Genomic DNA, 12,367 nt, shown 5'->3' with positions numbered 1-12,367 from the left:
ACCAACTGTTATAATTTACTCATGATCCCACTATTGCATATAAAAGGAAAATGAATAGCACTGATACATATTTCCCAACATTTGTAATGTAGGATTTGTGACTTCCACGTGCCTGTGGCGAGTAAAGAGGCGTGGCCGATCCCTGGTTACATCACTCAGGGGGCGAGCCCAACACTTCCGGAGATACTGTGCATGTGTGCCTGTACCCAGGCTTTCCCCTCACAGTGAAGAGATGTTTAAAATGTAGACATTATGAATGTTGATAGAATGTCGATAGAATGTCAACACATGATTAGGTTTAGGGTTAGGTCTATGCTGTAGTTAGGACAAGTGTTAGGCTGCAGTTAGGGTTATGGTTAAAGTTAGGCTTCAACCAGGTCTAGGGTTAGGCTAAAATATTATTGATGTCTATAGGGATAATAATGATTCTAATCCCACTTACTTTTGTGTTGTTCTACCTAAAGTTGATTTGCACCCATCCACATGAAGCCACTTCCAGAATTTTTATCTAGGGCCACTTTAAGTTCCCAATCCACCCCTGTTTGTCTAACCTTGGCTTTGAGACCACTAATGTCAATGTTCTAGTTTAATTATACACAATACATGAATCATATACTGTATTATACTTTGTAGTGTAAAAAAAGTAATTTTCCATTTTTACCTGAATTTGCATTACAGGGCATCTGTCATGTGGGTTCTTCTTCTTGTGCTCTTAACAGTGATCTACCTGTTCAGGTGGAACAGAAACAAACAGATCCTACCAAATCTCATAGATAAATATGTGCTGATCACAGGATGTGACTCTGGCTTTGGTAATCTAGCAGCTAAGCAATTGGACAGGCGTGGTCTACACGTTCTTGCAGCTTGTCTGAATCAGAGAGGTGCTGAAAACCTGAAGAAGGAGACATCCAACAGGCTGAAGACTGTGATCCTTGACGTTACTGACAGCCAGAGTGTGAGCTCTGCAGCAAAGTGGGTTGCTGGTATTGTAGGTGATAAAGGTCAGAGTTTATTTGAGTCAATCAGTTTGTATATTATAAAAATCACAATCCACTAATTTGCAGTATGAAAAATCTGTGGTTGGCAGAACTGGTAATTGGATTCTAGTAGCAGCTGGGGAGCCTCATGCTGCTATCAGGGCCATAAGAAGGGTTGGCATCAGGTGTCGCCACCAAGGGGCCAAGGTCACGGAGACATCACAGTCTCTATCCCAGTGGTACCCCACCACTGTGTACTACCTTGTGTGGTGCCTTTTACATTTTAGTGCCTATTTTTATTTTATTCGTTTTCTCTTTTTGTGTGCATTTTTCATTATTATATGTGGTGAGGAAGGAGGGGCAGTTATATAAGTCCTCTCAATAGCCTTTTGTTTGTTTATTTGTGAATGTAAAATGTACAGTATGGTTGTGTGATTGAAATGCATGAAATTCCAACTCTAATGGCAAATTGTCCTGTAGAACCTGATACACTTAGTCTAAAGCTCTGCTCCCTCACAATCATCCCCATTTCAATTGCAGAATTGCCATAGCTCTTAAAAATTACACCAACAAAAGTGTAGCCAATTGGTTAGAATACCAGAATACCCAAGCTTCTGCAGATGGACAGGCAGAAAAAAATAAATAAGAATAGTGACATTTCATAAAACAGGTTTTTTGGTCTTTATTAGTAAATGGACTCTGGCCCTAATTCAGAGTCGGACGCTCTGAGAGAGCGCTCGCTCTGAATCAGGGCCGTCCTTCTGAATTTTTAGAGCGGCCTCCTGGCCACTCGTATAGCTGTGGGTGACCACCCACAGCTATAGCGAGCGGCCAGGAAGATGGTCGCGATGGTCAAGACCATCGTGACCATCGGGCTTGCGACGAGACCCTTGTGGTAGGGTCTCGTTGCTGCAAGCCCTGGAGTGCTTTCAGCTCTATCAGAGCCAAGAGCACTCCCACTGACATCACTTGTGATGTCAGTGGGGCCGTCCCCAGACGGTAGGTGTTCCCATGGGAACGCCTCCATCTGGCCAGCCACGCCCCCGGCACGCCCACCAAAGAGGGCGTGCTGTCACTCACCATTGACAGCACGCCCCCTTTGTAGCGAGACCCATAGTGACAGCTTGTCTGTCGCTATCAGGGTCTCGCGCATGCGCACGACGGAGCTGCCGGGCCAACATCGACCCGCTTGCAAGCGCTCAGCACTCACGAGCGGGCCTGAATTAGGCCCTCTGTCTCCATCATTCCGGTCCTCTACTACTTCACCGCAGCTGCGATCAAAGACTGGGGGGCCTTCTGAGAGAGGGGGCCTTGAGGAACTTACCCCTTGTGATTAACCCCTTAATATTGCTCTACACACATTATGTACTTAATATACTGTATAACATGCAGAAAACTCAATGACAGCTAATAAAATGTAATAAAAACATATCTGTTTCATTCATCTGCTTTTATTGTCTGCAGGTCTCTGGGGAGTGGTGAATAATGCTGGTGTTTCTATCCCAACTGCCCCTAACGAATGGATGAATAAGGAGGATTTTTCAAAAATCCTAAATGTCAACTTATTGGGCGTGATTGATGTCACCATTAAGGTGCTGCCTCTGATCCGGAGAGCCAAGGGTCGAGTAGTGAATGTAGCAAGCATTGCTGGTAGATTAACCGTCTGTGGCGGAGGATACTGCATGTCTAAATATGGCGTGGAATCATTTTCTGATAGTCTCCGGTGAGCAATATGAACCTGTCCTATATTCATATTTTGTGGTCTTTAAACTTCAAGATGGCCATTCAGTGATTTAGCATATAATAATAAATTGGGTAGTAAGGAGGAGATTTAATAAAGCTTGGAGAGAGATAAAATTGGAGATAAAATTGGAGATAAATAGCATCAACCAATCAGCTCCTAGCTGTCATTTTTCAAACACAGCCTGTAATATGACAGTTAGGAGCTGATTGGTTGGTGCTATTTATCTGCAATTTGTCTCTATCCAAGCTTTATTAAATCTCCCCCTAATTGTCTTAAGTGTGGTCCACAAAAATGATAATAATCAGAGATACCTTATAAAATGATGGTCTAAAAGTAAGTAGCCCATGACTGGATAACAAAATCCTAGGCTGTGCAGTCTATTTGGACCAGACTGTTTGCAACAGTTGCAGATACAAATGTATGGCGTTATCACATACTGACATCATATGGGTCCAAAACCAGACACTGAGAGTTGGCAATGATGATTCGAAGAGTGGCATTGTACACACACAGAAAAAAACAAATGCAAGTGAATGGCGCTCAGTCCTGTTCTAAGTGGTGCAAGTTCACATCAAAACATCCATACCAAACATCTCCAAAGTGAATAGGGGAAAGACGTCCACCTGGATAACCAGTTCCTCTTTATGTTGCTGTATAGATGGAAAAACTTCTTTTCAGCGTCGATGTTGATCAAACACTATGGCAATGGCCGGAATTTCTGTACTACTATCTGTGTTGGCAGAAGCAGCAGCAAACACTATTACAACCATGATGCTGACAGCCAACAGAGACATGTGCAATTCTCGCTGGCTGCTTCCTCGCTGCTGCTGCTGCTGCTGCTGCTGCCAACACAGATATTAGTACAGAAATTCCGGCCATTGCCACAGTGTTTGATCAACATCGACTCTGAAAAGAAGTTTTTTACAATCGTTATCATTCATATCTTCAAAAAAATCTGACCGTGTTTACCCTCCATATCAGTGTTATTCCTTGAGGTGGAGCAATATTACCCATACTATTTATTATTTCTGGGTCATATATGGTAAATATGGAAGATATAAGATTAGTTTATTAACTGATAAACAACCTAATTATATTCACTTTAATTATACAGGCAATTAGTGAAATTACATCCTGATGACTAACACTGGTTGGGTATGTGTAAAATAGATTTAGGGCCGTATTCAATTAGACGCAAAAAGCCGAGATCCGCGAAAAAGTATTTCCGATTGCGTCTTTTCGTGTGGAGGAAACTTATCTTCGTATTCAATTCCACCCGCGCTTCGCGTACGCGGAAAGTCAATGCAATGTAATAGGCAAAAAAGATTTGCCTCTGAATAGCTGGAGAAAAGAAGTGCAACATTTTTAATTTGGGGTGCAAAGGTGGGGAAACCACTCAGAACCCTTGGGACAGCCCCCCAAAGGATAACCGCGTCAAAAAATTCTAGGAATAATCTTAAGAACACCCCAAAAAAGTACTTTAATTTTGGGGGTGAAAAAGCACAAAGTGTTTGGACAACTTCACAAACTAGCGAAATAAGGTTCTGGGGGTGCTCTAAGAAGGGGCCAAGTGTTTTTGGGATTGCAGGTGCTTTTATGAGGGAGGAATTTCACTTTTATTAATACTTCACTATAGAGACATTAAAGTATGCCAGTACTACTTATTTTCTCCAAAAAATACTGCTTTATGCTATTCTTCACCACTTGTGCAAAGACGCTAATTAGAGGTAATTGAACCAACTAATGCACCCCAAACAGTTTTATTAGGACTATTTGGGCACTATTACATTGATCCCCAATGTTTCTGCATCTTTTTGGGGGCATGCGCGAACCAGTCAGTGCGGTCGAAATTCATAGGCTCGCAAAATAGCGAATGCCTGATAATTTGAGTGACAGAAAGAGGCGTATGTGGGTGGTAACAGGGGAAGGTGCTGGAAAACGGGGAGTGGAGATCCGACCGCAGGCGTGCTTAAAGGTCAAAACGGGCGTTTTATGGGTGTGCATAATTAAAACAGCAGCGTCATTGACCACGTCACTGGGTTATTTTATAGACAGAACTGCTCGCAAAATTGTGGTAGCAAAAACCAACCACAAGAATAGCGAGCAGTTCATACCCTGGTCGATGTACTCGATTAATCAAATAAATAGCAGACATGACGTAGGATGCGAGCGGCCAGGGGGCGTAGTTGTCCAAAAAACGACCGCAAATTTTGTTCGCTCGTTCAGACCTAGAGACGTGAACAGACCGCAAAGAGCGAACGGTTCATTTGAATAGCCACCCCTATTTTCTGGACGAGCGAGCGCTAATTGCGTCCGGCTCTGAATCAGGCCCTATATCACATATAGATAATAAGAATATTTGATCAATAAATACTCAGTTTTGATCTCATTAACTCCACCAATATCACAGTAGCAGCCTGAATATCACTTAACTACTGGGTAGATTTATATATGTGTCCATGGGAAATCTATTATGATGTGATGTGATCCCATGGACATTGTGTATCAATTGGAACGTATACTGCATATATATAGGGATTTTTCAAAAGTATCCCAATTAAGTACACAGGTCTGCGAAATTTAAGGTATTGAAAGCTTTTTTAATAATACTTTTATATTCTTTATTATACACCTGTGTACATCAAGAAATAGTATATTAAAAAAAATTAACAAATCACATTAACCTATAGGGGGGTTACATACATTTTAAGAAAAAACTAGTTTAATTGTTTTTGACAAATTTATTGTAAAATACGAAGAAGTATAGATGATAATTTTTTCTTAATTACATAATAAAATAACAATAAAATCAAACAATAATAGAAACAAACCATAATTATTGTTTATCTTGTTTTTTTGTCTTCATACTTCGTTTTGTCGCTTTTCGCTTATAAGCTTTTGCTGTGTCATCTATGTGTAACATCCAGCAGTAGTCATCCATCATGATGATGTACCAACGACCCTGGTATCTTCTTTCATCATCTTTCTACATCTTTAACGTCTTGGTGGAACTGTTCACCCTGTTCTTCACTTTAGTGTAGTGTGTGTGTGTGTAGTGTGTACTGTGTGTATGTGGTGGTAGGCAGGGGTTAAAATGAGCCGGCACAGGGCAAAAGTGTGTTGCATCTGTTGTATTTGGTTCCACCTTCGCCAGCTCACCTTGTTGTTGTAGTTGTTGTGTGTGTGCAGTGTTCCTTTAGACAGTATGGGGGTTTAGGCCCTTTGTAAATTTCAGCTCCAGGCCCATGTGGACCTTAATCTGATCAGATAATATTATTATGACATATAATGAGAATGCAAATGCGCTGCATCTTTTTTAAATCACAATTCTTTTGTGACACTATTTTTCTATTTTTTTTTACCTATTTTCGCTGTTTTTGTGATACTGTGCTATTAACTGATTAATAAAAGTTATATTTTAATTGCATCGTGCACCACACAGGATATTTCAGTTCTTCTCTTCTTCTTTGTGTATTCATACATATGTGGTAGCACTCCTCACCTCCAACTTGAAAATTATAATATAGGCTGTGAGGGTCCCTTGAGAAGCTATAATATAATACCTTGTGCGACTGGTACACAACTTTCTTTGCCCCCTAGGACAAGGTAATCCCTGTAACGGGCTGGGGGGTAAAGAGTGAGTCCCCGATGGAACCTAGGCCTGTATAAAATTTGAGGCGAAAAGTCCAGACTTTTCGTCTGCTAGACTTTTCCACTCCTTCGCCTGTTTTCCAGGTGGAAAATTATCGCGCATGTGCCCGATTATCCCCGTATTCAATTCCTATGGACGTGAAAACGGTACCCGGCGAAACTTGAAGCGACGTAAAAACCTGTACACTTTTGGGAAATCATCCTTGATCCTCCCTAAAGATGTCCAGACATGAGGGATCACTATGGGTACCCTTGATTTTACCTGCTGAAGGGAAGTCGGCTTTTTAAATAGCCGCGGCAGGTGCATAAATGCGCCTGTGAAGAAGTGATGAAGAATAGCATTTAGGATTTTTTTTGGGGGGGAAATAACTATGCCCATCAAATTTGGGGTACATGAAAATGGGTGCAAGCATATTTTAAGTCTCTAAAATGACAACCCTAATACCCTATCCCTAATACCCTAACTCAAACCCCTAAACTAACCCTAATACCCTAACCCTAAATGGTAGACTGGTTAGGCCATGTGGTTCTTATCTGCTGTCAAATTTTATGTAAGTTGCCTAGTGCCATTTAAAAGGTCAAATGAAGGGAACTCAGGCCCTGATTCAGAGCCGGACGCTCTGACAGAGCGTTCGCTCTGAATCAGGGCTGTCCTTCTTGTTTTTCAGAGCGGCCTCCCAGCCGCTAGCATAGCTAGCTAGCATAGCAAGCATAGCGAGCGGCCAGGAAGATGGTCGCGATGGTCAAGACCATCGCAACCATCGGGCTTGCGACGAGACCCTTGTGGTAGGGTCTCGTTGCCGCAAGCCCCAGAGTGCTTTTGGCTCTAACAGAGCCGAAAGCACTCCCACTGACATCACTTGTGATGTCAGTGGGGCCAGCCCCAGATGGTAGGCGTTCCCATGGGAATGCCTCCGTCTGGGCAGCCACGCCCCCGGCCCACCCACCAAAGGGGGCGTGCTGTCACTCAACATCGAGTGACACACCTTAATGAAGCATCGCCAGACTGGGTATATAAGACTAAGGGCCTAATTCAGACCCGCTCGCGAGCGCTGAGCGCTCGCAAGCGGGTCGTTGTTAGCCCAGTGCACGTGCTCACGACGGAGGCGGCTCCATCGTGCGCATGTGTGAGACCCAGATAGCGACAGGCAAGCCATCGCTATGGGTCTCGCTACAAAGGGGGCCTGCTGTCGATGGTGAGTGACAGCATGCCCCCTTTGGTGGGCGTGCCGGGGGCGTGGATGGCCAGACGGAGGCGTTCCCAAGTGATGTCAGTGGGAGTGCTTTCGGCTCTGATAGAGCCAAAATCGCTCCAGGGCTTGCGGCAACGAGACCCTACCACAAGGGTCTCATCACAAGCCCGATGGTCGTGATGGTCTTGACCATCGCGACCATCTTCCTGGCCACTCGCTATAGCTGTAGGTAGTCACCCACAGCTATACGAGCGGCCAGGAGGCCGCTCTAAAAACTGTCAGAGTGTCCGGCTCTGAATCAGGGCCTAAGTCCTGGTTTTGTGACACTTACTTCATAACACTTTAGTTCCATACTTTAACAGCTAAGTTAGTAAATATAGCTGTTATATATACAGTAGTTTGTTAGACTGATTCTTATAATAATCAGACTACTGTGTCAGAAAAACCTTTAGCAAGTGTATGTAAAGGCTGTGTTGTCGGGATATGGTCAATATCCCGGCACATGGGATGCCGCTGATTAAAATACCGGCGGCGGAATCCCGACACCTGTCAGAATCCTGGTGCTGGAATCCCAACCTCCAGCATCCCAAAGGTAAGTAGCAGGGTTGGGGGGGGTTTAGGGGTTAGGCACTAGGAGGGGTTAGGCACTGAGGGGAGGTTTAGGGTGCGTGGAGGGGGAGGTTAGGTTAGGTTTAGTCACTGGGGGTTGGTTAGGGTTAGGCATCGGGGAGGGAGGGTTAAGGGTAGGGAGGGGGGGATGGTTAGGATAGCGACCGACATGTGTCGGTATCCTAACCCTGGTGGGATACTGGTATCAAGCACTCAGCATCCTGTACCCAACCTGTGCTGTCCACCTCTTGTAACTGTGCTGGAGAACTGGGGCCTATTTATCATTATATATTTGTGGCATATCCTCCAAAAAAACCTGTTAAAGATCCCCTGATTGTATGAAGGAGAGACCACAGCATAATTGCCATTGTCCTTCCATTTCCAACAGCAGTCGCAATGCCCATTGTTTTCCATAAGGGCTGCAAAGTTACCATGCTCTAGAATGGAAAGCATTTTAGAATTTGGCCCCAGCAGCTATCGCCATGTTCAGATAGCATTAGATGCTGTAAATTTTCACAAAACTTACCAGGAGAGGGATCCCCTGGAACATTCCCCAGCAATGGCCACCACACATGTGTGGTCAGTGGACCCATGCGCTGGAGTCCCCAAGGAGGAGTGCAGTGACTGCTGTGATGATCACTTTACACCTAACACATGGCATTGCATGTGACTATTATACATTTAGGTGGTATATCATTTCTTATTACCATGTATAGCTGTGATAACAAATTACAATTATCAGGTCTACAACCTGATAATTGATAATTATGTCCCCTAGTGTTCCTGATAATTGATAACTATGCCCCTTAGTGTTCTATTATGGGTATCTGAGGTTGCTAAGAAGGGCCACGTGAAATCAACTCAATTCCCCATTCATTGTCTACTGTTTTCTTCCTTCCTAAATTAAATTCCATGCTAAATCTACGTATTTGTTGTATGAATGATTATATTCTTAACATATACATTTGCTGTTCCTATATTTTATAGCCGTGAAATGGCTCCCTTTGGTGTGAAGGTCTGTATCATTGAACCAGGCTTCTTCGCAACACAGGTGACAGACACCAAACTACAAAAAGAGAGTGCAAGAATTGCCTGGACACGACTACCAGAGGAAATCCGCAGGAGCTATGGACAGGAATACTATGAGAAGTGTAAGTGGATTTACTAGTTAACTATCCTTTATGAAATTGCAAAGATTTAGCTGTGTTACTACAGAAACATGATTTTGGATTAATAGTCTTTGGAGTTTTTATACAATTTTTTTTGTACTAAAGTGTCAAATTTGGAGTTTTGCATATGTGCTGTCATAACAATTTTACAATAACTATGAGCAGAAAGATGTCTAATATTTGTAAATACACCATACTTGTCTACTTTTGGTTTAGGGTTCCCAGGGGGGACTTAGGGTTAGGAACCCCCAGGAGGTTAGGTTGAGGCTAGGGGAAGAGGGGTTAGCATTAGGCACCCCCGGGGCAGCCTTAGGGTTAGGCACCCCTCGGGAGACTTAGGTTTAGGTGGTGGGGAAGGGGGGTTATGTTTAGGCACTTAGAGGGGGGTTAGGGTTAGGCACTGGGGGGGAAGGTTAGGGTTAGGCACCCCTAAGGGAGGGTTAGGGTTAGGGGGTAGAATTAGGTTAGACAATACTTACCTTGGACAATCAGGATTTCCTCCTCTGCCGGGATGCCGCTGTCGGGATTCCAACACCGGGCATGGATCAGGTGGTAAATCATACCAATTCCGTAATTCATATGTGTCCCTGATTAAAGAGATATTACAGCAACCCTAGTGGAAAGGGGAGATGGGAGGGTACAAATCAGGTGGCATGGCTATGCAACCCCAGCGCTTACCTATAGCTTCTCCTAAAGGCAGCTAACGGGGTCTGCACATGCTTCTCATTGTGGGGCTCACCCGAGCTCCTGGCGGCCCTACCTGACATGGCCTACTTATACAGTATATGCAAATTTCTAGAGATGCATATGACTTGCTGTAACACATACAGTATATCTATTTTTTTCTACATATGGTTGGTGCACAAATGCCTCTAACTCTACATGAGGGCTTCAGTGTCTCCTCCTACTGTCACTATGGGAAGCTCTGTTAAACTAGAGGAACTGCAATATTTTAGGTATTGTACTATGTAGTATGGGAAGCAATTTATCAGAAAATCCCTAAAGCCCAAGCATTCCAGATAATAGATCCCATACCCACATGGACATTGTTTTATGTAAAGTAAAACAGATTTACGAATCAAATACACTTTTAAGTAATGTTAAACCCACATAGATACATTTGTGTCTAAAAACAAAGGTACTGTAAGCAAAAGAGCAAAATTGTTGTCAACTGTTGAAAAGACCAAGAATTCAGTGAAGGGAATGAGAGGCATCGCAGACAGGCACTATAAAGCTGACCTTCGTCACTGAGCTTCATAGGATTATCTTTGTTTAGATTATTATTAGCCTTGAGATATGTTTTTATATTCACATGCCTTGTACATCTCACAGCAGCTGTGTGTGTTTATAGCTGCATTACCACCTTGTGACAAGTTACAAGCTCGCTCTTCCCCCTAGCTGTAGCCCTAATGGTTGCTAGTCAGTCATATTTCTCAGGGCACCGGCTCTACTGCTCCTGCTCAAATTGTCAAATCACAATCAAGATGTTCTGTTCAAAAACCCTTTCCCTCACTTCCATTGTAAAGTGTCCAACAGCATTATTTTGCTGATTCTGTATCCTCTAACCAACAAAGGCCCTCATTCAGAGCCGTACGCTCTGAGCAGAGCGCACGCTCTGCATGAGGGCCGGGCTCCATTTTCATGGAGCGTCCTCCTGGACGCTCGTATAGCTGTGGGTCACCACCCACAGGCTATACGAGCGTGCATTTTGATGGCCGCGATGGTCGAGACCATCGCGACCATCGAAATTGCGAGCCGGAGCCTGCGGTTGAGGTTTTCAACCGCAAGCTCCGGAGTGATTTTGGCTCTATCAGAGCCAAAATCACTCCCACTGACATCACTAGTGATGTCAGTGGGCCGGCTTCTGACGGGAGGCGTTCCCGTGGGAACGCCCCCGTCAGGGAGGCACGCCCCCGGCACGCCCACCAAAGGGGGCGTGCTGTCAATCAACATTGACAGCACGCCCCCTTTGATCGGACACAACGAGCGAAGGAAAGTCCTTCGCTCGTCGTGTCTGGCGCATGCGCACGACGGAGCTCCCTCCGTCGTGCGCATGCTCAGTGCAGACCATCGACCCACTTGCGAGCGGACAGCCGCTCGCGAGTGGGTCTGAATCAGGCCCAAAGTCCCAGAAAGAAATGGCTACTGTATATAGAATAGCTCCCAGGGCTCCAGCTAGAAGTAGGAGCACATTATTGAATCTTTACAGTGGGCTGTAGTGCAGCTTTAGATGGAGATATAATATATTATTACAACAAAAAATACTATTTTGTTTTCATATTTTCTGTAAAAATTAATAACTTACTGTTTGTATCTTTAGATTGCAGCCTTCTTGATCTCACTTTGTCATCATCAAACTCAAAGTTGTCTCTGGTGGCAGACTCCATGGAACATGCGCTGACAGCTATCTACCCTAAGACACGTTATTCTGCTGGCTGGGATGCCAAACTCCTCTATCTTCCGCTTTCTTACTTCCCTACTGTAATCACAGATTTTCTTGTTAGCACTATGTATCCTAAACCATCACAGAGTGCCTAAGTACTTGTGATCTCAATAAACGTGCCCTAATCCATGGTGATTGTTGTAATAATAGGGCAACATTACATAATAAATATGTGCTTCTATACATTTTACTGGTATACCTTGATATTTGCTACCAACTTAACCTGTAGACAATGGGCCTGATTCAGAGTCGTGAACTGGATGCATCTCGCGATTTTTGCAGACTGTGCGTGCGTTGAAAACAGATAATATGGTCTGTGCATGCATGGCATAAAGCATCCATACTTGCAAGGAGCTTCGTATGAGTCAGATCTCAAGTAGACTCAGGGCCTGATTCAGACCCTCTCGCGAGCGCATATCGCTCGCAAGCAGGTCGATGGCCAGGCACTGTTCGTGCGCAAGCCCCGTAGCGAGTTAATTTTCACTCGCTGCGGGACTCACTACAAGAGTGGGCGGTTGTTGATTGTGATGGACAGCTCACCCCATTTTGTAGGGTGCAGGAGGGGTGGCTGGACAAACGGA

General features: G+C 44.2%; 1 protein-coding gene across 1 annotated transcript; it reads left to right on the top strand.

Annotated features, from left to right (window-relative positions):
- The first annotated feature begins 688 nt into the window (after window positions 1-688).
- On the top strand, window positions 689-11,881 carry LOC148523546 (retinol dehydrogenase 16-like). Its single transcript, XM_088473163.1, has 4 exons — window positions 689-1,001; window positions 2,442-2,700; window positions 9,162-9,325; window positions 11,664-11,881. Exons 1-4 carry the CDS (start codon window positions 689-691, stop codon window positions 11,879-11,881), a joined length of 954 nt encoding a protein of 317 aa, XP_088329289.1.
- The last annotated feature ends 486 nt before the right edge of the window (window positions 11,882-12,367 follow it).

This window comes from Taudactylus pleione, unplaced genomic scaffold, assembly GCF_031769625.1.
Source record: "Taudactylus pleione unplaced genomic scaffold, aTauple2 ptg000130l, whole genome shotgun sequence".
NCBI classification, from domain to species: Eukaryota; Metazoa; Chordata; class Amphibia; order Anura; family Myobatrachidae; genus Taudactylus; species Taudactylus pleione.
The sequence above is the reverse complement of the archived record's forward strand: the minus strand, read 5'-3'. Positions and strand labels throughout refer to the sequence as shown.

Excerpts from the sequence above, each read along its gene's own strand:
- LOC148523546 (XM_088473163.1), top strand. The coding sequence starts at position 689 with ATGTGGGTTCTTCTTCTTGTGCTCTTAACAGTGATCTACCTGTTCAGG. Across the intron at positions 1,002-2,441 it reads TGGTATTGTAGGTGATAAAG|GTCTCTGGGGAGTGGTGAAT; the intron begins GTCAGAGTTTAT and ends TATTGTCTGCAG. Across the intron at positions 9,326-11,663 it reads ACAGGAATACTATGAGAAGT|ATTGCAGCCTTCTTGATCTC; the intron begins GTAAGTGGATTT and ends TTGTATCTTTAG.